The sequence below is a fragment of the Sorex fumeus genome, unplaced genomic scaffold, assembly GCF_029834395.1.
Source record: "Sorex fumeus unplaced genomic scaffold, SorFum_2.1 ptg000128l, whole genome shotgun sequence".
In the NCBI taxonomy this organism is placed as follows: domain Eukaryota; kingdom Metazoa; phylum Chordata; class Mammalia; order Eulipotyphla; family Soricidae; genus Sorex; species Sorex fumeus.
Window position 1 is genome coordinate 9,477,395 of NW_026606185.1, and position 27,031 is coordinate 9,504,425.

General features: G+C 40.6%; 1 protein-coding gene and 1 non-coding gene across 2 annotated transcripts in view; both read left to right on the forward strand.

Moving 5' to 3' along the window:
- The window catches only part of COBL (cordon-bleu WH2 repeat protein), a 297,521-nt gene that overhangs the window by 179,363 nt on the left and 91,127 nt on the right, over nucleotides 1–27,031 (forward strand). Inside the window, exons 8-9 of the mRNA XM_056138339.1 lie at nucleotides 19,343–19,481; nucleotides 23,598–23,768. Coding sequence (XP_055994314.1) covers nucleotides 19,343–19,481; nucleotides 23,598–23,768 — 310 coding nt within the window. The remainder of the gene's footprint in view (nucleotides 1–19,342; nucleotides 19,482–23,597; nucleotides 23,769–27,031) is intronic.
- LOC130045551 (U6 spliceosomal RNA) lies at nucleotides 1,795–1,898 on the forward strand. Its single transcript, XR_008795547.1, has one exon. It is a non-coding gene; the product is annotated as a U6 spliceosomal RNA (small nuclear RNA).

The following is a 27,031-nucleotide window of genomic DNA, read 5'->3' on the forward strand; positions in this document are numbered from 1 at the left end:
ATGCATTCATAGAATCAGGGTGACTCATAGGAAAGAATTAATGAGATTATGTAGAAAATATAACTGTCTGCTAATTCAGTAACAATTTAATAACTAAAGCAAATGACAGGGGTGTGAAGTTAGAAAAGCAGGTACCAAAATATCAATATAGAAATGTTCTTCTCACATTTTATGTTGAAACATGAACTGACAGGGTCTTCTAGAATAGTCGTGAGAGAGAAACTGGTAGTTTGCATGTAGGTTGAAGGTATAGGAGGTGGGGTAGGCAGATTCGCTAAAGGGAACTACAGAGAAATGTGTTAGGGACGTTACAGGATGGTTATAAAGTTACTAAGAGTTGGGCCACAGCCCACAATTTGATGAATTCCCAATAGATGCTAATGACTTGGAAGCTTCTACTTTCCAAGTAGCAGTTGGAAGTTATTTTCCATGTGCAGAAACAAATTTTGATCATGTTGATATTATCAAGCTATTTAAACTACTTCAGCAATTGGCAGCAAAAACAGAATGCTTAAATTTACTAAAATTACTTAAGACAAGGCCAATAACAGTTACAACAAAGAAAATGATAAAAGAAAGAAAGGTTCCATTCTACACGAAAAAACTTTCATTATTCCAATGGTTGATATTACTGTAAATACAAATTTCAAAAATTTCTGTTGGTCAACAAACCATAGAGTGAGTCTGTAAATGAGACACCTAGTGTTAGTGTTATCCTCACAGTTGTCAGTAGCTCAGTTGTCTACTTCATATATCATCTGCTTCTCGTCCTTGTGAAAGTGTCTGAAAAGACCTTCATATAAATGCCAATATTGGACTTTCTCTAGTTCTGGGATCATGATGTTTCAGTGTAGATTCTTCAAATCTTTCAGTGAAACATGCTGCCAAAGGTCTCTTGACTGTATATTTGGGATTGAGGAGTATTTGGAGTTTAAAAACTTTGGTGAATCCTCAACTATATTGAAAAATAATTTTTAAAGCTGGGCCATCCCTTTCTTAAGATACATACCTCACCTGTGAAGACTTGAAAAAGAGGATTAGGATGTTTACCTATCAGGGAAGACCTTAGAGATTAGCAATAGAATTTAAATCTTCTCAGTGATGGAAGCTGGAACAATGGCACAGCGGGCAGGATGTTTGCCTTGCACTCTGCTGACCTGGGTTCAATCCCTGTATCCCATATGGTCCCCTGAGCACCGCCAGGGGTAATTCCTGAGTACAGGAGTAACCCCTGTGCATTGCTGGGTGTGATAAAAAATAAATAAAAGCAAATCTTCTCAGTGGTAAAGCACACAAAGTGTAAGAACAATTCATATTCTTGAAGGAAGGGAAGTGGGTTGCAAAGCATCAGAAGGTCCTATGGCAGTGGGTGATCACATTGAGGGTCTTCTAGGATAAAATTTTAATAATTTGATTCTTGGTAAATAAAGACATAAATTGGGTTTTAATCAAAGTCAGTTCTTTGTCAAAGATCAAATCTTCTTTTGTTTGATTACATTTTCCCATTTCCTGAAAATTTTCTAAAAGTAAAGCATAAGAATTTGTTGAAACTGTAGTTTCAACAAATTGCAAAGGCTATAAAATGATTAGAACTTAAAACACTAATATATAATACTTTATAATAGTAAGCAAAATTAATCAAAACATATTAGTCTTTGGAGGTTTCATATGACTTTATGTAACAGTGCCTTTCCTCATGAAGTCTTAAATACCAAATATGCCAATTCATATAAATTCCTTTTTCCATAAGAGGAGAAAGTAATCATTCCTTAGTTCTCTTAAGATGCCTTTCTCATGCTCGCTTCAGCAGCACATATACTAAAATTGGAACGATACAGAGATTAGCATGGCCCCTGTGCAAGGATGACACACAAATTCATGAAGGGTTCCATATTTTTTTGTAAGTCTACAACTGTACCTCATGGTGTTTCACTAATGAAAGTTAAAAAAAAAGAAAAAAAATTAGACAAGTAGGCCAAAATAAATTATAAAAAAAAGATGCCTTTCTCATGTGAAGTTTTTATTTATTTATATTATTAGAGTTTTATTTCTAAGAAGTTTGTCTTACTGGACTAAAGATTTAAAACACAAATTAGAAGAAAGCAATACTCAGCCATTTTTCAAATTTAAAAAACTTCAAAACTACAAGTAAAATGTATTTCACAGATAAAATCTGTAATTAGGATCCTAGTTACAGGATCTAATAAGTTCTTTCCTCCTCCTTTGAGGGAAGAGGTTTGGGCCACACTCCTATGTATTCAGGAGTACTCAGTGCTTACTCCTGGTGGTGCCCAGGCGACTGTATGTGGTGTTCAGGATTAAACTTGGTTGGGCCTTACACAAAAACAGGTGCCCTCTCTGCTGAATTATCTCTGCACTCATCCCCCTACTATTTAAAATCCATGCTTTTGAATTTACCACATTTTGGAAATTAAGGGGAATTCTCAGTAGCCACTAAATCTTAGACGATTTGGAATGGGGAGGGGTAGTTAGTGTAAAGACCATAATCTTTAACACCTGGTCATTGATCTCAAGAAAATCATAGTGCCTTGATATTTTTTAGTGTTAAGACCACTCCTGGCTCTGTGCTCAGGAGTCACTCCTGACAGGACCTGGGAGACCATAAGAGTTGCCAAGGATTGAACTCATAAAGGCAAGTTCTTTACCCATGCTATACTCTCTCTCCAAGCCTAGCCATACTATTCTTACATTAATTTTTTTTAACCTCTTACCCCATTTTAAGTTTTCAATAAGAAATTTTGATTGAGAGCTCTCTACATTTTTCCCATAGTTTCAATCATCAAATCAGGAATCTTCCAATTTAATTGTAATTCAGCAGAGTAATTAACAAGCACTTTTCTTACCTACAAAGACCAAAAACTTATTTATTTTGCAAGACAAGATAAAAGGAAAACTAAAATGACTTACATTTGCTACTTTTATTTTTACTTTCCTTATTAATAAAAGACAGTGTAGATCCAACAGAACATAATGCTAAGAGGTAAACATATAAAACTTTTCATATCTTCAGATTTATAGACAAACCTGAAAATTATAGCACCTAACATAAAATATGGATGAAGCATGACACATTAACATCAAGTCAAAAATAAAAGTTTTAATGAAAAAGTGGAGTAGAGAAACAGAGGTCAATATGAGAAGTGCGGTAGAGAGAGAGGAAAGAGAGGAAGGGACAGTCTGATAGTCTATTTAGGTGCTCATTTCTTCAAAGATCTCTAGCTTATTGAAGTCGAAGTTGATTTCAAAATTATTTTCTTTTAATTAGTATATGAGGCTTATGTTTTTAGGCTTAAAACTACTAATTATAAAATCTCTCCCATTATTTAGGCTAATTTACATTTTTTATAGGATTCTCTCTGGGGCTAGCAAAGTTTTGTGTTCTCTTTAATAACCTTCTATCAGAGTTTAGGTCTTCTAACTAAATTTGATTCATATTTTTCTATATAATTTATCGTGGTACCTTTGGGATGCCCTACAGTCATATTTATTAAGTTTCCCATACAGAAAATTTTGTTAAAAAAAAAACTATTTTCCTGCTGCTTCTGTTCCCTACACTCCAAGCCTAATGGTGAAGAGAACCTCACCTTAGTGAGAACAAGTTACAAGAACTTTCTCCCTTTAGTGGAGACTCTTGAAATTTGATGGTAATCACACTTAGCAAAGAAATTCTTTCCCCTTTACTTAGTATGCCCCTCCAGAACCCTTAGGAACTCACGCTTAATGAAATACCTTCCCTGATGCTGTGACCCAATCCTTCCTCCTGCTCAGGAGAAAAATTCATCATAATGAAAGATTCTTCTTAAAAATATATTTGCCATTTGTTGTGGAATCCATCATTTGAAAGCTTTCATCTGAACTTCATGCTGAACCAAAACATTATGAAAGCTCTTTCCCTAAAATAAAACAGAGAAGCCCATACACCCTCAACCTGGACTGTGGGGACACCTCACAGTGGAAAGAATTCTTTTCAAGAACTCCACTTCTTCATCTTAAATAAAATGGGTCACTGGGCTGGAGTGACTTGAACAGGTAGGAAAGTTGCCATAATTTCCTTACATGTGGCCAAACCATGTTTGATCCCTGGCACCACATATGGTCCTACAAGCCCACCAGGAGTTACCCTCAAGAGCAATATCCAGGAGCAGTTCCTGAGCAAAATAGTCGCTATCTGAAATTATCCCTCTAAGACATGTTCTATGGGAAGTGGGGAAGAATTTGCCTATTTTGAGGAGGGGAAGAATTTGTTGATTTTGAGGCACTGTTTTCATGAAAACAGCGACTAGCATGGAGTAGGCATTTAGTAAAATTTTTTGAGTAATTGGACAGTTAAACCCTGTAGCTCTGTGGACTGTGATCCAGACCCAAGAAAATGTAGACAAGACGAAAGGAAAGGCACTTGAAATGATTCAGCAATCTGAAGGGAGATTAAAGTAGCAGAGGTGCTATGAGCTCGCATAGTGGTGGGCTCAAGGAAGTGAGCAAGAAGGAAGGCTTAGTGGTTTCTCTGACATATCCAATGCCAGAGGACAGCAGGAAAGGCATGATTGTGTAGACCAGTAGCTATGACTATTGACTTGGGACACACTGTGTCTCAGGTGTCTTCAGGAAGCATGTGTGAGAAAAATCAGTCAGTGGTTTACTCAGTAGAGAGGGTGGCCACAGACAATTCGAGAATTGTCCAACCTGAAGTAGCAGTTAGAAATGCAGGATGAGAGAAAAAAACAACTAAAGGAAAAGGAGGGACACTGAACATCAGCATGCATTCATATGGAATCAGGAAAGGAAAAAAGAATCTGCAGGAAACTGCACAGCTCCAGAAGAGAAGTTGTAGAGAGAGTGGTCACAGGAGCGTTTTCACTTTCATCCTGAGGACAGACCTGATCTGGGTTTTGGTTGAGGGCAAAATTGCCAAGAGAAATTCACACCAACGATGCCCGCAGCAGTGGAGGAGGGAAGGGGCTGTGGTGGTGCTGATCCTGTAGCCTGGCTCCAGCAGAAGACCCGCTCTCTCAGCCCTGGGCTCTTTGGCACAAGTGCAGGTGCTATTGAATACTCATTACTGTTCCTTAAAGCGATGTTCTGTGGTTTTCTCTCCTGTCTAAACATCGGCTAACCTATTACCATCTGTGCCACCTGTGGATGGTGGCGGGCAACTGTGTCCTGTTCATCTACCCCACATCCCTGTGTGCTGCTAAACAGCTGGCAGGAGGAATGCTGAGGGGCATGTTTGGGCTTGGCAATGCTAGTGATTGGCAACTTTTTAAAATCTACACTGGTATCACCCTGTAAAAGGATTTTTCTATCATTGTAGCACTGTAGCACTGTCCTCCCATTGTTCATCAATTTGGTCGAGCAGGTCCAGTAACGTCTCCATTGTGAGACATGTTACTGTGTTTGGCATATCCAATACGTCACGGGTAGCTACCCAGGCTTTGCCATGAGGGCAAGATACTCTCAATAGCTTGCAGGGCTCTCCAAGAGGGGCAGAGGAATCGAAATCAGGTTGGCTGTGTTGGCCACATGCAAGGCAAACCCCCTACCTGCTGTGCAATTGCTCCAACCCCTTTCTATCATTACTTTAAAAAAATTAAAGATTGCTGTTTTTTACAGGTAGCACATATTTCTAGCTGATACAGTTTTAGCAGAAACAAAAATTATCATTTTACAAGTGATGAAAGTGAAGTGATATAAGATTCTCTGGTAAACATTGGAATGTGAAGGGGAAATCAGACTTGAGAAGTCCATGTTAAAATCTCTATTTAAAAAGAAAAATAAATAAATAACTATTCTGCTTTAGGGCGATATGTTCTAAATGAAGTAAAAAGAAAGTGCTTAAGCAGCAGCTTCTGTTTCTTCTCCTAACTTTCCATGAAGCGTGTGCAGTGTTTTTCTTTCTGGAGCTACCAAAGATGGTGATGACAGAAATGACTGTTCCTGGCATCGCGCCTGCTCACACCTGTGAAAAGGGCTTTAATTTTAGCAGATGGAATATAAACAACCCAGGAGTGTTGAGTTGACCTGAGGCATCAAGAGTTTGGAGTCTTTTTAGTCTTTCTTATTAACCTAATAATAAAACAAAACTTCAAAACTTTTGACACATACTGGAATTCTGTAGCTTGCAATGTATCTAACATGACCTAATTAATTAATATGATCTGTATAAACTCAAAAAGAAACAGCAGTGGCTCTATCTCTCCCGCTGCCTGCTTTCAGTAGTCTAGAGCCGCTTCCCCCACTCCAGGGAGGTTGATGGCGATGGGCAGGCGAAGGAAGAAACGAAGGCCAGGCTGGTTGGTCTTAGTTGCAGTTTATTCCAATCCTTTCTCCATCCACTCCTGTCTCTCTCCTCTGCTTCCCCCTCTGTTTCTTCCTCCCCCATGCTACTTCATTCTCCTCCTCAACCCCCCTTCATTCCCCTTTTGGTTCTGGAATCTGGATCTGGATTCCTTTCTCCTTCTCCTCTGGAGTCTGAATCCCGATCCCCCTTTCTCCTTCTCTTTCTGGAGTCTGGAACCTGATCCCCCAGCCTACTTTTACATTCTAGTTATATCCTCCAGCATGAGTGGTTGGGGTAACAATTACACATAGGTGTGGTCACAATCAATAGGAGTAGAGTTCTTTCCCTCGGGGAAAGCTGCTTCTAGGACAGATAGATACTCTCTCAGCAGGATGACCCACCTTAGAATGGAATCCCCTGGGTGTGTTTCTCCTCTCCTTGTCCAACAAACATATAAGCATACATAATATAAATCATTTTGTTCGGATACAGTAAGAAATACTTAAGTTTATAGGATTGCTCTCCTAGGGCCATCTCGAACTCAGACTACAGTGCTCAGGCCAGATAGTCTTTCCTATCCCTAGCAGGCTCCTAGTCTCGTCGTTACTTTTGGATCATGACAGCATTTGTCTATGATCAAACTCTTATAGTTAAGAATTGTGGCACTTTGACCTGGCCCATTTCGATGCCAGGGTAGCTCACAGCTTCCCATGGGTCCATTCAGTCCCTAGTCAGGACCCTGCTTTTGAGGTGCTAGGAACTAAGGGCTACTGATGCTTAAGTCAAGAAAGCAGATGCCAGGGCATGAATAATATTCAAAGCCAATTAAATCGTAAGTTACAAAAGCATAATATTTATTACCTGTCTTCCTGTATCTATACAAAAAGGACATTGCATTAAAGTAAACTTTTCAAAAGACATAAGGAGAGGAGAAAGACAATATTTCACTCATTCATATAAAATCATGGATTTCTGAGGAATCTGACCTTACAAGTTAACAGAGTCTGATTAGGGGTTAACTGGTTGGGGAGGAGAGCATAGGGAAGAGTTTATAGATAAACACAATGGAATTGAAGTGCCTCAGGAGCACTGTAATAAACTTGAGTACCTTGTGGCAAGGGAGGAAGGACAAACCAGTGTCATCCTATAATGATCTATTACAAACATTTTTATTTGTGATGGAATTGAGCAGCCAGCAAAGTGTTAAGTGTGTCCCTAAGTCTTCTTCTAAGAGTTGGATGTGAAGCCTCATTCACCTTCTGCAAATCTTGTCTCTATTTTTGAAATTTTAAATGGCATTGATGAAAATTTGTGAATCTTGCTACAGGAACTTACAGTTGTATTTTAATATGGAAAATTACACTGAAAAACTACACTTCTATTAAAAAATTATCATGACTATGCTTTATATCCATTTACTCTTCCTAATTCATTCTTCATTCAGAGACTGATATTCAACACACAGCACGCTATGCATTCAGACCCCACATCTACTGACTGTGAAGTTCTGCCTGTAGTCAGGTCTCTTGGTGGTTCTGAAAGGTAGGAAGGAGTTTCAGAGAAAGACCCTCCTTTTCCTTCTTTTGACACTATTACATCAGTACTTGCTCTGCAACTTCTTCCTGCCTTCACCAAAATTCCATATTTAATTTATACTTTTAAAAATTATTATTATTTTACTTGGGCTGGAGTGATAACACAGTGGTAGGGCATTTGCCTTGCATGCGGCTGACCCGACCAACCCGGGTTCAATTCCTCCGCCCCTCTTGGAGAGCCCAACAAGATACCAAGAGTATCTTGCCCGCACAGCAAAGCCTGACAAGCTACCTGTGACGTATCCAATATGCCAAACACAGTAACAACAAGTCTCAAAATGAAGATGTTACTGGGCCTGCTCGAGCAAATCAATGAACAACAGGAGGATAGTGACAGTGACAGTATTTTACTTAGGCACCATAATATACAAAATTATTGATAGCTGAGTTTTAGGCATATAGTATTCTAGCTCCAATCCCACCACCAGTGTCAACTTTCCTCCATCAATGTCCCTATGTTCCCTCCCCACCTCTGCCTGCCACCTTGATTGACATAATGATGGTTGTGGTTTGGATTTTTATTTTTCATTGTTGTTGAGTCTGTGATTTGGATTTATAGTTACACATTCCCAACATAAAATTACCTGTATGCCTAAGTTTTCTGACCCCTGTCCCATGTAACTTTTCTTTCTCATCTTCCTTCACCCACTCCATTTTCGTTCTGTCCTTCTCTTATCCTGTTGGATCAAGGGTTATTTGGTCATTCTTCCTTCACTACTTTTCATTCCTCCTTCACTACTTTTCATTTCCTCATTCAGTTATTCTACATACGACAGGTAAGTGAGATTATCCTGTGTTTGTCCTTCTGGCTTACTTCACTAAATACCTTCCAATTCCATCCATGTTGCAGTTAATTGCATTATTTCATCATTCCAGTAACTGCATAGTATTCCATTATGTTATATACCACATTTTCATAATCCATTCATCTGTCATTGGACACCCTGGTTGATTCCATTATCTTAGCTTTTGTACCAAGTGCTATAATAAATAATGATGTGCACATATTTTTGCTTTACTTTTTAAAAAATGTATTTCATCAAAACACCATAATTTACAAAGTTAGCGTATGTTTTTCTGAATGAATGTTGTGTGTCCTGGGGATAGATATCCAGTTATCATACAAAAGAGTATCAGGTTAAGTTGGATTAAAACTTAAATAGATTTTAAATTTGTTGTCTTTCTTTTCATGAAGCATGACTTGATAATAAAACATATATTAAATATCTAAAGATGTATCTTTTTAAAACATCTTATTTTTTAAATTATATAAGCAGTTTAGAGGGAAATACTTTTTGGATGTATTGCCAATTTTTATGCCCTCTTAAACTTCCACTTACTATTTCTAGGAAACTTTGCGTTCATTGTTTAAGTGGTAATGAGAACCGACAACTTCAGTGAGACGAGCTGTTAGGAATCAGTAGGGTTGAGCAGGAATCTTCCTATGGAACTGTGGCGTGATCCCATGTAGCTTAATTTTTGGACTCTTAGACAATGAGGTTTTTCAGCACGCCAGAATTTCCTTTGGCTTGGTGGTTCAGTTAATAAAGGAAATACAAGCATAATACCAGGTGTTCAAATTCCATTCTGCGTGTAATATTGTTTGTATACGTGTGTGTGTGATAGTAGTCTAGGTACCTGCAGATTTATAAAATAATTTGTATTGTAAGATAACTTAATTATCTAACAGAACTATAGAACATCTAGGAAATTAAATCTCTGTTGGTATAAGTGAAAATAGTAAAGAAATAACCTATCATTCTTTGAAGCAATAGCAATTTTAGAAGTTTGGAATTAAGAAGCTCTTTCTTAAAGAGGGACAGACATAGAAGGACTGCAATCATTTGAGGAGTATAAAACAACATAACATGAGGCTGACACCTAAGGATAGTAGATACACGGGCCAGGAAGATTGCTCCATTGCTGGAAGCCTGCCTCATGAGTGAAGGGGAGAAGGCAGCTGGAATAGAGAAGGGATCACTGAGAAAATACTGGCTGGAGGAACTTGTCAAGATGGGAGATATATGCTGAAAGTAGATAAAGGACCAAACATGATAACCTCTCAGTATCTACACTGCAAAACATAATGCCCAAAGGTAAAGAGAGAGTATGGAGAATATTGTCTGCTATGGAGGCAGGAGGAGGTATACCAGGGATATTGGTCATGGGGAATGTGCACTGGTGGAGGGATGGGTGTTTGATCATTGTGTGATTGTAACCCAAACATGAAAGCTTGTAACTATCTCATGGTGATTCAATAAAATTTAAAAATAAAAAGAAGAAGCTCTTTCTTAGTGAGACCAAAGATTATATGAAAAAACATTCAGTATGGTCACATTGGTCTCAAACTTTTCCAGCCTGTCCACTGTAGAATGGGTTAAACAGGCTTGGGGAGCTGGGGTTTGGGGAGAGAGAGGGCTGTGGGAGTGAGCACCACTGTACTGAACTGCCTTTTCTCGCATGCCCTGCACCTCCACTAAGAGCCACTGTGTAGCCTCCTACAGTAGCTGCCTGGCAGCTGACACCACTGCCCACTGCTTCTGTTGCCAAGAATATAGACTGTAGGGCTGGAGAGATTATAATATCTCTGGAGAAAGCACTTGCCTTGCATGGACTGAACCCAGGTTTGATCCCAGGACAGCATATCATTCTCCCAGCTCTGAGCAAAAGTGATCCCCTGAGCACAAAGCCAGGAATAAACCCCTGAGCTTCAGTGGTTTTGACGTCTCCCAAACAACAACAGCAAAGGAATGTAGATTTTTTAAGTAATTATACACAATTTGCACATGTGGTAGACCTGTGTTCAATCCCTGGCACCCCATATGGTTTCCTCAGCCCACCAGAAGTGATCCCGGAGCACAGAGTAACCTCTGAGCATCTCTGGGTGTGTCCAGAAAAAACCCAAACAAAATAAATAACACTTGGCAGACATCTGCCTGTTTATCAGGTGTCAGACATTTCTTTTGACTGAAGGCACGATGTTATTCATCAGATGTATGGAGCAAATTCATTTTACCTGACTGAAACTCTGTCCCTGGTACTTAGTAACTGCCCACTGCCCTCTCCATTAGGAGAACTCACCAGGCCTGTGTTTATGAATGGCCATTGCACATGCATCCCAGAAGTGGACGTGCAGTCCTGGAAATCTCAGGGGCATGATTGGTTCCCTGTGCATAGTCTCCTCTGGCGCATCCAAGTCAGATCTTACAACATGACCTTTCAGTTATTTTTTTATTACTCCTGGTGATGTTGAGGGATTGCTTCTGGCTCTGTGCTCAGGAACCACTCCTGTATGGTGCTGGGAGTGGGGCATTACTGTTGCCAGAAATTAAAGCTGAGATGACCTCATGCAATAGTACCTTAATCCCAGTACTTTTTCTCTGGCATTGACCTCATTTTTGAGAGAAGAATACTTTTCTGTGGCATGTATTTAGCTCATTTTATTTAGCAGTTCATTTCACCATGAACATTAAGATGCTTTTTACGTCCTTGCTGTTTTTGAGTAGTGCAAATACTACTTGAAGATCCTGATTTCAGTGCATATAAAAATCACATGGTAACTTGGTTCGGATAAAAATGACTAAGTGGAAAAAGATTAATGTGTGAGTGTTCTCCTTGTAGCATTATTTGAAAATCTTAGGAGTTGGAAACACAAAATTTCCAAATTGTAAAGATGTTACATTGGCATTGGTGCAGGGGTGGAGTTTTCCTGTCAGCATAGAGGAGCAGCGTGGTGCAGAGTTCAGAGTGTGCTCTCGTTGTCCTGACTATATGTGTGTGGAGAAAGCAGGAAGGATGCAGAGGTGTATATTAAGCCTAAGGAAGGTTACCTCCTGAAAGTAGTGCTGAGTTTCACTCGGTGCTTTGTATGTTCCCATGTAGGAGACCTTGGCTGTGCTCAGGGTTTACTCCTGGCTCTGTGCTGAAGCATTACTCTTTGCAGGGCTCAGGGGCTTTGTGGGTGCTGGGGATTGAATCTGGGCCATCCGCATGCGGAGCAAGTGCCCTACCCACTGTCCTCTCTCTCCAACCCAGGATACCTTATATGTAAAATACCTGCATCAGAGCATCCCCCCTTTCACACATTGCATCCCCTCAATCAGTTCTTCTCTACACCGTATATAAATGAGATCATCTTGCTTTTATAGGGAGAAAAAGGGCAGAGAACGATGGAAATTCAGGAGGGGAAAGGAGACAGGAAGTAACAAAGGCCAGGAGTGGAGGGGATCTAAGTCCAGCAGTGGTGTAAAGAGTGATGTTGCTGAATACCCAAACCAAAAAATCAACACTGAGAGAAATAGATCCAAACTCCAGAAACCCAGGTTAAAATGTGCCTGTCAAAGTGGCAGGTGGGAGGTGGAGTGGATGGGAGGGAACCTAGGAACTCCGCTAGAGGGAAGAAGACACTGATGGCAGGATTGGTGCTAGAATATAGCATACCTATAACCAAAATATAAATCACATTGTAAATCTTGGTGCTTTAACAAAAAAGTAATTTTAAATGCCTTCATCATTCTTTAAAAAATAATTTAAATTATTGCGATTTACAAAGTTATTGATAGTTGGGTTTTAATCACACAATATTCCAACACCAGTGCCAGAACAATTGCCAACTCTCCTCAGTGTTCCCCTGCTCCCCTACCACACACACACACACACACACACACACACACACACACGCCACCTTGACAGCCATGTATCAAAGTTTGGTGGCTGTAGTTTAGATCTCCTGTTTTCAGTGATGTTGAGCCTGTGCTTTGTATCTATAGCTATACTACTCCTTTACACCACTGATGCACTTGGAATCCTCTTAACCCTTTTCCCTGTTGCTTCCTGATAATCTCTTCTTCACCCCTCAATTTCTTTCTTTCTCTGCCCTTCTCACTATATTCTGGGGTCCAGCAAGGCTTCATGCCTTTCAAACATTGTATTCCCTCATCCACTTCTTTGTGCCACATATAAATAAGATTGTCATGTGTTTGTCCTCCTGGCTTACTTAATTTAGCATGGTATCCTGCAGTTCCATCCATGTTGCAGCAGATTTCATGATTTCCTCTTTTCCTACCCTTACCCCCTGTATAGTATCCCATTGTACATATGTACCACATCTTCATGATCCACTCATCTACCATTGGACACCTAGGTTGATTCCATATCTTAGCTATTACACTAAATACTGCAATGAATAATGTATGCATATGTCCTTTTGAAAGAATTTTTAAAAAATTGTTTTTATTAAAGAGTCGTTACTGTGTCTGGCATATCGAATACGTCACGGGGAGCTTGCCAGGCTCTGCCGTGTGGGCGAGATACTCTCGGTAGCTTGCCGGGCTCTCCGAGAGGGGCGGAGGAATCGAACTCGGGTGGGCCACGTTGGCTGCGTGTAAGGCAAACGCCCTACCGCTGTGCTATCGCTCCAGCCCGTGATTTGCAGTTACTGATAGCTTTGTTTTAAGTATAAAATAAAAGTAAGTAAAGTAAAGGCCCTCCCGTTGATCGTCGATTTGCTCGAGCGGGCCCAGTAACGTCTCCATTGGAGACTTTGGTGTTACTGTGTCTGGCATATCGAATACTCTCGGTAGCTTGCCGGGCTCTCCGGGAGGGGCGGAGGAATCGAACTCGGGTCGGCCATGTTGGCCGCGTGTAAGGCAAACGCCCTACCCACTGTGCTATCGCTCTGTATAAAATAATTCAACAGCAATCCCTCAACCCTCCCCCAGTAACAACTTCCCTCCACCCGCGTTCCCTCCCAGCCCAATCCCTACTCCACCCTTGCCTGTCAACTGGACAGGCACATTGTAGACTTTCAGTAGTTGCTGCTTAGATCTATGTTTTGGGTACGTGGCTATACTCCTCACTCATATCACTGGGATAAATGCCTCTTAACCCATTACTTCTTCCTCCCTTGACTTTTCCTTCTTTCTCTGTCTCCTCTCTAAACACTAGAATCAAGGATGATCAAAGATCAAATACACTGCAATATATTTCCTCATCCAGTAGTCTATATTCCACAGATAAGTGAGATCATCCTGTATTTGTCTTTCTTATTGTGACTTATTTCACCCACCATATCTTCCAGTTCCAACCATGTTGCAGTAAATGATATGATTTCCTTGTAACTGCATAGTATTCCATTGTTTATATATGTGAGCGATAGCACAGTGGGTAGGGTGTTCGCCTTACAAGCGGCCAACATGGCCGACCCGAGTTCGATTCCTCCGCCCCTCTTGGAGAGCCCGGCAAGCTACCGAGAGTATTCGATATGCCAGACACAGTAACAACAAAGTCTCCAATGGAGACGTTACTGGGCCCGCTCGAGCAAATCGACGATCAACGGGAGGGCCTTTACCTTTACCTTTACCTTTACCTTTATATATGTCACATCTTCATAATCTATTCATCTGTCATTGGACATCTAGGTTGATTTCATAGCTTAGCTATTATACTGAGTGCAGCAATGAATAATGGTGTGCATATGACCTTTTGAGAGAGTGTTTTTTGTCCTGGGGATAGATGCCTAAAAGTGGAATTGCTGGGTTATACGGAAGTTCAATTCTAAGTTTACTGAGAACCCTCCATACTGTTTTTCACAGGGATTATACCAGACAACATTCCTACAAGTTGTAGATGAGAGTTCCTTTTTCACCACATCGCCACCAATACATATGGTTCTGATTATTTTTTATTTTGATATGTGTCATTCTCAGTGGTGTGAGATGGTATCTCAGTGTCATTGTGATTTAGATTTCTCTGATGATGGTGATGCTGAGAATTTTTTCATGATGCTGAGAATTTTTTCATGTGCCTTTTGGTCATCCACCTGTCTTCCTCTGAGAAGTGTCTGTTCATTTCCTCTCCCATTTGTTGATAGGATTTTTAAATTTCTTTATGTTGATAATATTTTTTCCCTGAATAAATGTTGGTTTTTGTTTTGGTTTTGGTCTTGTGGGTAGGTGCCCAAAAGTAAAATTTCTTGGTGATATAGCAAGTCAATTTTAAGCTTATTGAGAACTCTTCATATTGTTTTCCACAGAGGTTGAACCAGACAACATTCATACCAGCAGTGAATGAGAGTTACTTTATACCCACATCCCACCAATACAGAATGTGCCCAGTATTTTGACATATGTCATTCTCTGGTGTAAGATATCTCATTGTCATCTTGATTTGGATTTCCATAATGATGAATGATACAGTGTAATTTTTCCCGTGCTTACTGCCTGCCTACCTTCTTCTAAGAAGTTCATTTCTTCTCCTCATATTTTACAGGGTTTTTGGATTTTTTTATTGATCGTTGTCAGTGCTTTATTCTGAATATCAACCTTTTGCATCATTCTTTTTTGATCCCAAAAACATTTATTTATTCATACAGTGCAAAAGTTCTAGAATAGGTGGACATTCGGAGACTAATAAAACATGTTTCTTAACATAGAGAACTTAGCTTGTTGTAGAGTCATCAGTACATTATAGGAAAGAGTGAAACAGAACTGTCTGTGGGGCAGGCTACTGAGAGTCTGATCAAAATGCATTTTGTGCATCAGTGTGAGTCAGTGGACTGTCACTGGAGCATTTTGGGGCCCTTCCTAGAGAAAGTAGCTTTAAAGAATAAAGAGAACTTCAACAAGGACAGAAACACTGGAAAGGCAAAGACATTATAGACTGGGTGGAAAAACAATACAGTTTTGGGAAAGACAAGAAAGCATTACCTCGCTGTAGCCCCACTTTGAATGGAGAGAAGGAAGGGAGAGAGGGAGGGAGGACAAGCAAGGACAGTTGGGTGGCAGAATGAATGGTTTGGTGAATGGTTTCTTGGAAACAAGAAACACTTCAAAAATTTTTTTAATATGCTCACTATGTTATAATATACTAAGTGGGACATGTAAACACAATGGTTGTCTGTCTCTTTGGATCATAGGATTTGATATCACCATTCAAAACTGGAAAACTTTTCTGAGATAAGGAAACTGGCTATTAGGAAAATAATCTAAGATTCTTACTTGAAGTCAACTCAACTTCAGTCCCAATCCTGCCCACTTATTAACTGCATAATCTTTGGAAATTATCTTCTACCAGGTTCATTGTATGCCTTTATAGAACAGAGATAGTAAAGTAATTTTTTCAGACTTTTGAAGTAGTCATATGAGTTATAGTTGTCACCTCTAGTAAATGTTTAGTACATCTTTGTTGCTTCCAATTATTTCTTTAAATTTGTAAATATATCTACTGAAACATGTTGTTTAAACACTTTAAACTTAAAATATCTCAGAAAATGTGTTTTTGTCCATTAACAGTAGTCTTCAAAAAAATGGTAATCTTCATTGAAAGTCTCAATGTAGCCAGACATTGCTATTTTAGTTTATTAATCATATATGTGATATAATATAATATATGAAATTGCTTTGTCTTGAACAAATGTTTCTTCAGTGACTATGATTTTCTCTGGTAGAACTATTGGTGGCAAACCAGGGCCACCTTCGCAAAGCCTCTAGGAGTTTGAAGCTTTCCAAATCTTGTAAAGAACTTACTTTAGTGGGTGAAACTGCATTTTAAAATTGGATAAACCAGATACACATCATTCCTTCCCTGTCTAGTGACCTCCAAATTTATTTCAGCACTGAGAAAATTTTAGAACTTATGATTATTATACTCACTGGGAATTTGTTCTAAATAACCAGCATGAATTCACAGAAGAACCATGTCCTTAAAGAAGGTCAAATATAGTATTGGACAAGGTTTCTAGCCTATAAGATCATTTTTGTATTATAGAATTATCTTTATTATTTGTCTATGAGCAATTGAAATTGGGAAATTTAAGTGTTTTTGAATCCATAATATTGCCTGTTATAGTATGGAATTAACAATTACCAATTAATTGAAGTAATAAATTAATGAGTGAATTTAAATCTCATGTTCTAAAAGGGCTGGAGCGATAGCACAGCGGTAGGACGTTTGCCTTGCAAGCCGCCTGCCTGACCAAGCCAGGTTCGATTCCTCTGCCCCTCTAGGAGAGCCCTACAAGCTACCGAGAGTATTTCACTCACACGGCAAAGCCTGGCAAGCTACCTGTGGTGTATTCGATATGCCAAACACAGTAGCAAAAAGTCTCACAATAGAGACGTTACTGGGCCTGCTTGAGCAAATCAATGAACAACGGGAGGACAGTACTACTATGTTCTAAAAAGAGATTGAGGAGTGTTGACTAGAAATTAAAACAAACTTAGACTCGATAGCATTTGAACAATCATGATTAATGAGTATACTCTTAGCCCTGAAATCAGTCCAAAAGCACTGTGTATTAATGCTGTCAGTATTAACATCAACACTCAATGGAGAGCAGAGCCCAGGTTAAGATAGTGCATGTGCCTAGAATATCAGTCATCACACCATTTCACTGGAGTGTGCCTCATCGGCACACAGTTGAGAAGGTGGCAACGATGAAGGTGCACAGATGACAAAGGACAAGTGTATGCATGCAAAACTGTTAAGACTTCTAAGCTTGCCTACCACCAATGGTCAAAATTTGCCTTCAGAGCTCCTGCTGAGAGGAAAGTAGAGCTGAAAGATTGACTCCAGATCACAGACAGCTTCAGTGCATGGAAAATAAAAAGAAAATCCATGTACTAATGAGTGATTTACCCACTTGGACTCTCTGAAAGAGCAGCTTCCATACCCGGCAGGAAACTGAACATGGAATCAAATACTACAAGTCTGTGTATTTGCAGGTTCCTTAGTGAACTACACAATTTTCTGGTCTACAGAGCCTCCTGTTAGCCAAAGAAATATTCTTAGTCTGAGCAGATAGCCAAGAATTACTATAACATAAAGATCCAGCAAGAGAGGAAAAAAAGGAAAAATATAATGCAATAAATAACACCTCTTAAAGATATATGTGTCTCTTTAAATAAATATATATGGATGTATCTGGACCATAATGACAGTATAGCAGGTAGGGTGCTTGCCTTGTATGTGACTGACCCAAGCTTAAGTCCCTGCATCCCATATGGTTCCCCAAGCACCAACAGGAGTAATTTCTTTTTTTTTTTTAACATGTTTCTTTTATTTTTTTTATTTATTTTTTTTTTTATTAGTGAAACACCATGAGGTACAGTTGTAGATTTACAATTTTTTGTGCTTGGGTTTGATTATACAATGATCAGATACCCATCCCTCCACCAGTGCCCATTTTCCACCACCATGGATAATATCCCCCCCACCCCCATCCCCCCATCCCCCCCTGCCTCTGTGGCAGGGCAATCCCCTGTGTTCTCTCTCTCCTTTTGGGTGTTGTGGTCTGCAAAAGAGGCATTGAGTGGCAAACATGTTCAGTCCATAGTCCACTTTCGACATGCATCTCCCCTCCTGGGAGGGTCCTCCAAACATCCTTTATTTGGTGTTCCCTTCTCTGTCTGAGCTGCCCTTTCCTCTAGAATGCCCGACTGGCCACTAAGCTATGGAGTAATCCTCCTGGTGCTGATCTCAGCTATTCTTGGGTATTAATCTCATATTTTGTTACTTTATATCCCCCAGATGAATGCAATCTTTCTATGTCTATCCCTCTCTTTCTGACTCATTTCGCTTAGCATGATACTTTCCATGTTGTACCACTTGTATGTAAATTTCATGACTTCATCTTTTCTAACAGCTACATAGTACTCCATTGTGTAGATGTACCAAAGTTTCTTTAACCAGTCATCTGTTCTTGGGCATTCAGGTTTCTTCCAGTTTCTGGCTATTGTAAAGAGTGCTGCAATGAACAAACAAGTGCAGATGTCACTTCGACTATACATTTTTGCCTCTCTGGGATATATTCCCAGGAGTGGTATCGCTGGGTCAAATGGGAGCTCAATTTCTAATTTTTTGAGAAACGTCCATACTGTTTTCCAGAAGGGCTGAACCAGTCGACATTCCCACCAACAGTGAAGGAGTGTCCCTTTCTCGCCACATCCGCGCCAGCATCGGTTGCTTTTGTTCTTTTGAATGTGGGCCAGTCTCTGAGGTGTGAGATGGTATCTCATTGTGGTTTTGATCTGCATCTCCCTGATGATTAATGATGTAGAGCATTTTCTCATGTGCTTTTTTGCCATTCGGATTTCTTCTTTGAGAAAGTTTCCCAAGAGGAGTAATTTCTAAGTCAGAGCCTGGAGTAACCCTGAGCATCCCAGGTGTGGCCCAGAAACAAGGAAGGAAGGAAGGAAGGAAGGAAGGAAGGAAGGAAGGGAGGGAGGGAGGGAGGGAGGGAGGGAGGGAGGGAGGGAGGGAGGGAGGGAGGGAGGGAGGGAGGGAGGGAGGGAGGGAGGGAGGGAATAAATAAATATGAATATATATATATCTATGTTTATGGCCCCAGAAATAAAAAAGACATTATCTCCAGTAAACAAACATGGTATCAGAGGGAGTTGGAGAGATAGTACAGGATAAAAACCACCTCACACTTATCTGTGCTTCACAGATGTCTCTGGGCTCACAGATTGATTTACAGAAGAAAAAGAGGCGAGCACCTGCTCCTCCTTCACCACAGCCTCCACCTCTGACCCCTGTCATCCCAACCCGCATGGAGGACAAGGAGGAGAAGAGGAGGAGCGCCACAGGTGAGTGGGCACGTACCGTGCATGGGATGTTGCTGGCATGAGATGTGTGCACTGCTACTAACTCCTGCAGTGGCTGCCACTGAGGGCAGTTAACCCTAACAATATTCACGCTGAAGAAAAAGCTGGACATGAAACACCTGTGAGTTCCCTCTGGACCTCGGGCACAAGGTCTAAGTCTGCTGTGGGCATGTGGAAAGAAGGAGTTGAGGAAGGGAAGAGAGGTGAATGTGGAGAGCCTGAGAATGGTTGTGTGACTTGTCTCTGAATGCAAGATATATTCTTGAATGCTGTTTTGCATGACATCTGACATTTAAAAAAACATGTGGATCCTAGAACTTATCATTAGTTTTGATAAAATTCAGTAATGTTTAGATCCCCTTATATAAAATTCATCTCCATTTATATACCTTCTAGGTATGTTACAAAGGCAACTGTTCTTAAGGAAAAATATAACTCAAAGCAAAGAAGGTGGATTCTCAGTAATCATGAGAGATCTGCTTCATATTATGGCCCATCTGCTTGTGTTAGAGGTGAAGTCAAGAGAAGTGACAAATGCCACTGATTTTTGTTTTAAAACCAGTGTTTGTTCTTTCACTTAAATAATAACAGAAAGGGCTCTGGGTGTGTAGGGCTCCTGTGCCCGACACCCTCTGGTTTCAGAGTGCAGTAGTGTTCACACCAGAGCATCACACTCACTCCTGCTGCAATAGTACACTTAGCACCCCCCTGTCTTTCCTTTAATTCAGTGCCTAAAACATCTAAAGGAAAGAAATTCCCAGAATAAAAAGTGCATTTTCAAAAGTGGAAACATTAATATGAACTACTGGCTCTTTGTCAGCTTTTTTTTTTGGCTCTAGTTAATACCTCACTTTTTAATGCCTTAGCATTTCACAGCATGGGATTTGGTTATCCTAATAGATAATATCCTATATCTCATATCAGTTCATCTTTTTTTCCAAAATTAAGTGTTACTGATTTTTAAATATATGATGAGTACCTCACTATGATAAACCTAATTTTCTTCTTTTTCATCATGAGACTATTCTGATTTCCAAACTGTTTTCCCACTCTATTTCTAGTTTCCCTGGTTAAAATTCTAAAAAACTTACACTTTAAGTGATAATGTCATCCCAACCTCTAGACCCCTATTACATTTTCATTTAGAAATAAACTCCTGATTCAGCCACAAAGGACAGAGATGTCACGTCCAGTGAGCTTTGGGAATCAGGCCAGGCCTGCAGTTGGCCTGCTGGCCAAGGGTATCGGAAAATGAAGGTGGTGTTTTAAAATTGGGAACACCAGTGGAGGGAAGTTGACACTGTTGGCGGGATTAATGTTGAAATATTATATACCTAAAACTAAACTATCAATCACTTTATAAATGACAATTCTTTAAATAAAAATATAAATATAAAAATTTAAAACTATAGGGACTTTTTTTTACTCAAGAACTTGTTACAAGGAGAAGGTATTTGTATAATAATCCATACCATCAAAATATCCCCCTAATCCATAGACTTTGGCCTGTGAGGGTTGAAAATAAGGACAAAAGTCACCGAAAACAACTGAGTGTTTTCTAAGTTGGAAGAGCGTGGAAGGAAATCGTTGGCCGTCTTAAGTTAGTTGCCCTTCTCCATGAAAACCCTCAGAATTAAAGCTACGCTGTCAGCAGCACCAGCAGAACTTTAACCAAAGGCTTGTCTTTACTAAGTTAAAAGCTAAATCATTTTTAAATATAATTCATATCCATAATACAATATGTAGGACTGGAACCATACCACAGCGGGTAGGGCATTTGCCTTGCACTCAGCTGACCCGGGTTCAATTCCTACGCCCTTCTCGGAGAGCCTGACAAGCTACCCGAGACTGTCCCGCCTGCAAGACAAAACCTGACAAGCTACCTGTGATGTATTTGATATGCCAAAAACAGTAACAGCAGGTATCACAATGGAGACATTACTGGTGCCCGCTCGAGAAAATTGATGAACAACAGGAGGACAGTGCTGCAGTGCAATACAATATGATATGCATCTTTTCCATTCATAAATTTAGCAATAAAAAGAAAGTTTTATTAGCTTACTTTATTAAAATAAAATAAACCTATTTTTATTAAAATAAAAAGTTTACTTTATGAAAATAATATAATAGCTGTTTGGATTGGGACCTTGGCCCAAATTTCTTGATAAAAATAGAGCTTCAGTAGCAAGCTTGGTCCCTGTGCCTGCACGTTGAGGTTGCCTCCGCGGGTAATGACATTTTCCTGGAGGGAGCAAATGGCTGGTTCTAAAAAAGAAATAAATAGTTATATTTCTTGGCATATTCAAAGCCATAGGGCTTTGTTCTATTCAAAGCCATAGTGTATATTCAGGGCGTTTGCCTTGCAAGCAGCCAACATGGCCGACCCGAGTTCGATTCCTCCGCCCCTCTCGGAGAGCCCGGCAAGCTACCGAGAGTATCTCGCCCGCACGGCAGAGCCTGGCAAGCTCCCCGTGACGTATTCGATATGCCAGACACAGTAACAACAAAGTCTCCAATGGAGATGTTACTGGGCCCACTCGAGCAAATCGATGATCAATGGGAGGGCCTTTACCTTTACCTTTTAGTTTTCAGAAAATTCTGAAAATATGTATATGGTATATTCAAAACCATAGAGCTTTGGTATATTCAAAGCCATAGGGTACATTCAAAGCCATAGGGCTTTGAATTTACTAATTTTCAGAAAATTCTAAACTTTAAAAGTTGAAGAAAGTATTTTAAGAAAATATATTAGGGCACATTTCGTTTTGAATTGAATATCACACCCACATACCACCTTGGCATATGTATTGCCTTTTACCTTATGAGGTTCTCTTATCTCTCTCTCTGTTTTTCTAAGTAACTCTCCTTGACTCCAAAAAGAATATTTAGCACGACTTATGACACCAGTAATTCAAATATCTATTATAACATTAATATCTATTACAAAATTTTATTTATTAAAAAATCCATTTTATATAAAAATATAAACCTTAAATGCTTAAAATAATCAAAGAGGATTTCAGTGGTGGTTTGAGAGGCAAAACTTACCAGCAGATACCATTTCTCACCTTTCTCCAACTCAGGATGCTCCTTAAATCATTTTGAAAGTAATTACTCCTCAAACTTGAAGAGGTTGGTAATGTAAATGAATGACCTGAAAGAGTATGTTATATTAATGGTATTAGTGATTATTTTTCTAAAATAGAAATGGAATAGGGACTAGACATAAGAAAACTACATGATGGGGCTGAAGCAATTATACAATGGGTAGGGCATTTGCCTTGCATGTGACCAACCCAGCTTTGCTTCCCAAATCCCCATTGGTCCCCAAGCCTGCCAGGACTGATCCTGAACAAAGAGCCAAGAATAAGCCCTAAGTGCTTCTTGTGTGAACCCAAACAAACAAAGACCCACGTGAATAAACTTTAAACAATCTGTGAAAAACAGTTATCATGAATAAAAAAAATTCAGAGTTGTGTATGGGGCTTTTAAAAACAGTTTTAAGCCTCTTATTTAATATATAAACTTACAATATTTGCAAGGACCAGAGAGCTGGCTCAGCATGCTGAGTACATACATTGCATGTAGATGACCAGGTTCTCTCCCAGTACCATGAGATCTCCTAGGCACAGAGTTGAGACAGCCCCTAACCCCATCCCTGTCCCCCATTACTGTATCTGCTAGAAACAAGTTACAACCAGAGAGTGTTTCCAAATAGACCGAAGTCTAGGGCACTCATTATGTAAAACATTGAAGTATGAGCATAGCTGACTGTGATTCTGTGGAATTGGATTTTGTGCCAGATAATAGTTGAATTTGGTGCCATTGGATTAGATTTGGTGCCATTTGTGGCTGTATCTGGTACATGGTATGACTGGATTTGCTGTGGACTATGGTTGGACTTTGTGCTGAGCATGACTGGACAGTGCCAGGTGCGGCTGCATTTGGTGCCAGGTATGGCTGTGTTTGGTGTCAACTGCAGCTGCATCTGATGCCTGAGAGGATTTGGCAGGGGGTGGGTGCTGGAGTTGAGCCCCTGATGGAGGGCAGTGTCTCTGGATGCAACCTTCTGAAGTAAACCCCATTGATTTTATGTAGGTGTTGGACGACTGGTACCGCAAAAGCCTCCCAGAGGCACTTCTCGGAGACCTCCCCAATTAGTGCTCCCCCCACCCCCACCCTACCCCCCTCCTGACATAGACCTGGCTGATCCGCTGGGTATTCCTGGGGAAGGAGCTGTTGACGAGGCCTCTGATCTGAGACTTACACGTACGTGCCTCCTATTTTTTTCCCTCTAGGTGTTGTCCTTAGAGTCTCCAGTCTCTGTTTCCAGACCTGCTGTTCTTGCCTTGGGTGTTTTTTTATCTTTTTCTTTTTTTGTTTTTTCTTTTGGGGGGAGGTTGTCTTTCCTCTCCAGACTTTTATTCTAAATGCTCAATGCAGTGTGTCCAGCTGACAGTGAATGCTCTCTAGAGGCCATGCAGGTACTCAAAGGATACTTAAACCCATGCTTTGTTCAGATGTAGACAGAATTTTATCTAGTGGGTGTGGGCAGTCGTTGTGGAGCTAGTGTTCCTCCAATTAAACTCAGGCTCAGAATTTGTGCAAACAGCAGAGAAAACCAATCCTGAATTGCTTTGGTTGACAGATACCACTTTGTCGAGCTATGAAGTTCAGAGGAATGTGGTCAAGAGTGAGGTGTGGATTTAGAACCTGTGAAGCATCAGAACTGCTGTCCTATGGGAAAGGAACAGAGGGGCCTCAGGAGGAAGCAGCTGCAGCCAGCGCTAAATACTCACTTTTACTATATTTCTGGCTGCACCCTAACTGAAAGCAGATTGTCTTTCAGTGATAGGTGACCACTCTGCTTATTATTCAGGTGATAGCATCTATGCATTGACCTGAGATCCTCTAACCACCTTAGCTACAAAGATACTTTGTGAGAATTCAAGAACAGTCCAGGATGGCATTTTCCTGCCAGAGAACAGTAGTGCCCACATGTGTGCAGCATCTGGTCTGCCTTTTGACCTTCCACCAAGTGATGCTTGCTTTTTTAAAAAAATGACTTTCTTGGAAATGTCAACTGACTCACCATCAGCTTCTAGGAAAAGAAGAGAATTGTTGAATTGCCCACTTCTCTGTGAAAAGAATCTTGATTCACCTTCTCTTTCTTCATAACTATTTTTAATCCTAAAATTATTTTAACCACCTTGGCATTGGATATGATTCCAAATGCAAATTACTAATAAGGAATTCAAAAATGAGATTACTCACACAGGTGGCAGCTGATGTTTAGAAAACTTGGAGTAGTTTTTTTTTTTTTATTGAATCACCATGAACTAAAATGATATTTATGATATTCTTTTAGGTGTATATTATTTCAACACCAGATTCTATTTCCCCCTACCAGTGTCCCCAGATTACCTCGCACCCCTGTGACCTGCTTCTTTGCCAGGCACTTTCCCCTCCCCATTGTCCTAGTGTTCTCTTCCCTAACTTATCCCTCACTCCTACCCTAGTGCCAAGCTTCCTACTGAAGGTCTTCCTACTGAATTGGTCATTCTCCTACTCTTCATTTCTGTTACCATTAGACATGTGATATTCCCCTAGAGGAAAATATAGGCAGCTGTCCATGACATTGAAGCAAGAGGCATCTTTAAGGATGAAGGTACTGACCAAGCAAGTAGACAAACAGTGAGATTACATTAAATAAGAAGCTTCTGTACCTCAAGGGAAAAGATGACCAGAATAAAAAGACAGCCCAGAGCCTGGAGAAATTAATTGCCCACCACTCATCTGACAAAGGATTAGTACCTAAAATGCATAAAGCTCTGGTAGAACTCTATGGGAAAACAATATCTGACTCTATCAAAACTTGGAGCAGTTTCATCTCTGGAGAGACTCGGTCTGAAGCCCCCATTCCAAAGGCTCTGAACTTCCTTCCAGGGGTCTCTCTTGGGGTGCTCTCCTCACTTACGAATTCTTGCAGGATTAAGGGGGGGCGGTACATAGGTGGGGCTTTATCATCTGCACCTCATTACCCCAACCTAATACAAACCTGAAGATCAGCCTCCTCCTAGGCCTTCTGCTGATAAATATGCAGGGGAAACGACAGTCCCCAGGTAAGGGGCTGCTCAGAGACTCATGTCAGGCTTTCTCCTGGTGCCTGTAATTCTGTGCAAATGTTTCTCATCCCTGCCTTCAGCAAGGAAGAGGTCAGAGGAGACCACTGAGGCAGCACCAATGCAGAGAGACTCATTGTCCTTGCCTGTGACTGCATCTGCCCTCGCTCCATGATTTCTTTCCCTGTGCTCATTTCCCCCAATCCATGCCTCAGTCACCATCCCTGCTTCTCTTCCTTGCTATTTCCCTCATATACTTTTACAGAAATGCTAGTGAAGAGTAAAGTAGAAATAAAATAGAATCAAGCCCTCAGAGGTGTCAGGGGTCCCCAGGACCTCACCCAGACCTGGTCCATCTGCAGTCCCTCTCCCTTCTGCCGCCAGGCCCTTCCTCTGGCTGTGTGAGCACCAGAGGCTAATGTTACCATTGCCCAACTTTTATTCCACTAAATCAGTAGACCCAGTTGGACTGTGCTTTAAGCAGTAAAAGCTGGGATAGTTTACTCATCTAGGCAACAGGCAACTTGGCTTCAGTGATTTGACTGTATCACTGTATCACTGTCATCCTGCTGTTCATCAGTTTCCTCAAGCAGGCACCAGTAACGTCTCCATTCGTCCTAGCCCTGAGATTTTAGCAGGTGCCACATTGGAGGCTCTTTCAGGGTCAGACACATCTTTGTTACTGGGTTTTGGCATATCGAATATGCCATGGGGAGCTTGCCAGACTCTGCCATGCGGACAGGATATTCTCGGTAGCCTGCAGGGTTCTCCAAGAGCAAGAACCAAACAATAAGAAGTTGTGCGGCCACAAATGCGTCTGTGTGCTTCCTGGAGCTTGGTTTTATAGTCTCTGGGTCTTGGCCGTTGATGGGATTACACAGCGCTGGGGGCAGTTGGTGGGTGTAGCACCTAGCTACTGGAAGATGGGGGATCTGGGTGAAGGAGGCCTAGTCCCAATCTGAGCAGCCTTGGAGATCTCAGCCCCAGGTCCTGCATACCTGGGTTCCTCTGCCAGTTCCTACATGCATGAGGCTCATCCGAGCATGTGGAAAGTGGTCTTATGCATGGCTATGGCTGGTTCCGGATGTCTTCAGCTGCCAGGACTCTGCTCGGGTCAGGGAGGGAAACTCAACTGGCCCCCTCCAAGTGGCCCTGGTAAGGACAGCCAGACATGGGGGCAGGAGACTCTGCATTGTTCTCTTCCAGGAGCTTTATTTTTATAGTGTTTAGTTTTTAGGGTTTTTTTAGTTTTATAACGCCAAGCTCTTATAAAGCAACATAATGCCTACCTATTTCTATCACAAAAAAAAAATAGTGGAAAGGAATAACTTCACCCTCAGGTTTGCTTGATAGAAAATGGCTTCCTGTGTCCAGATTTTTCTCAACTAGGTTTATTAATGGCACAGAAAG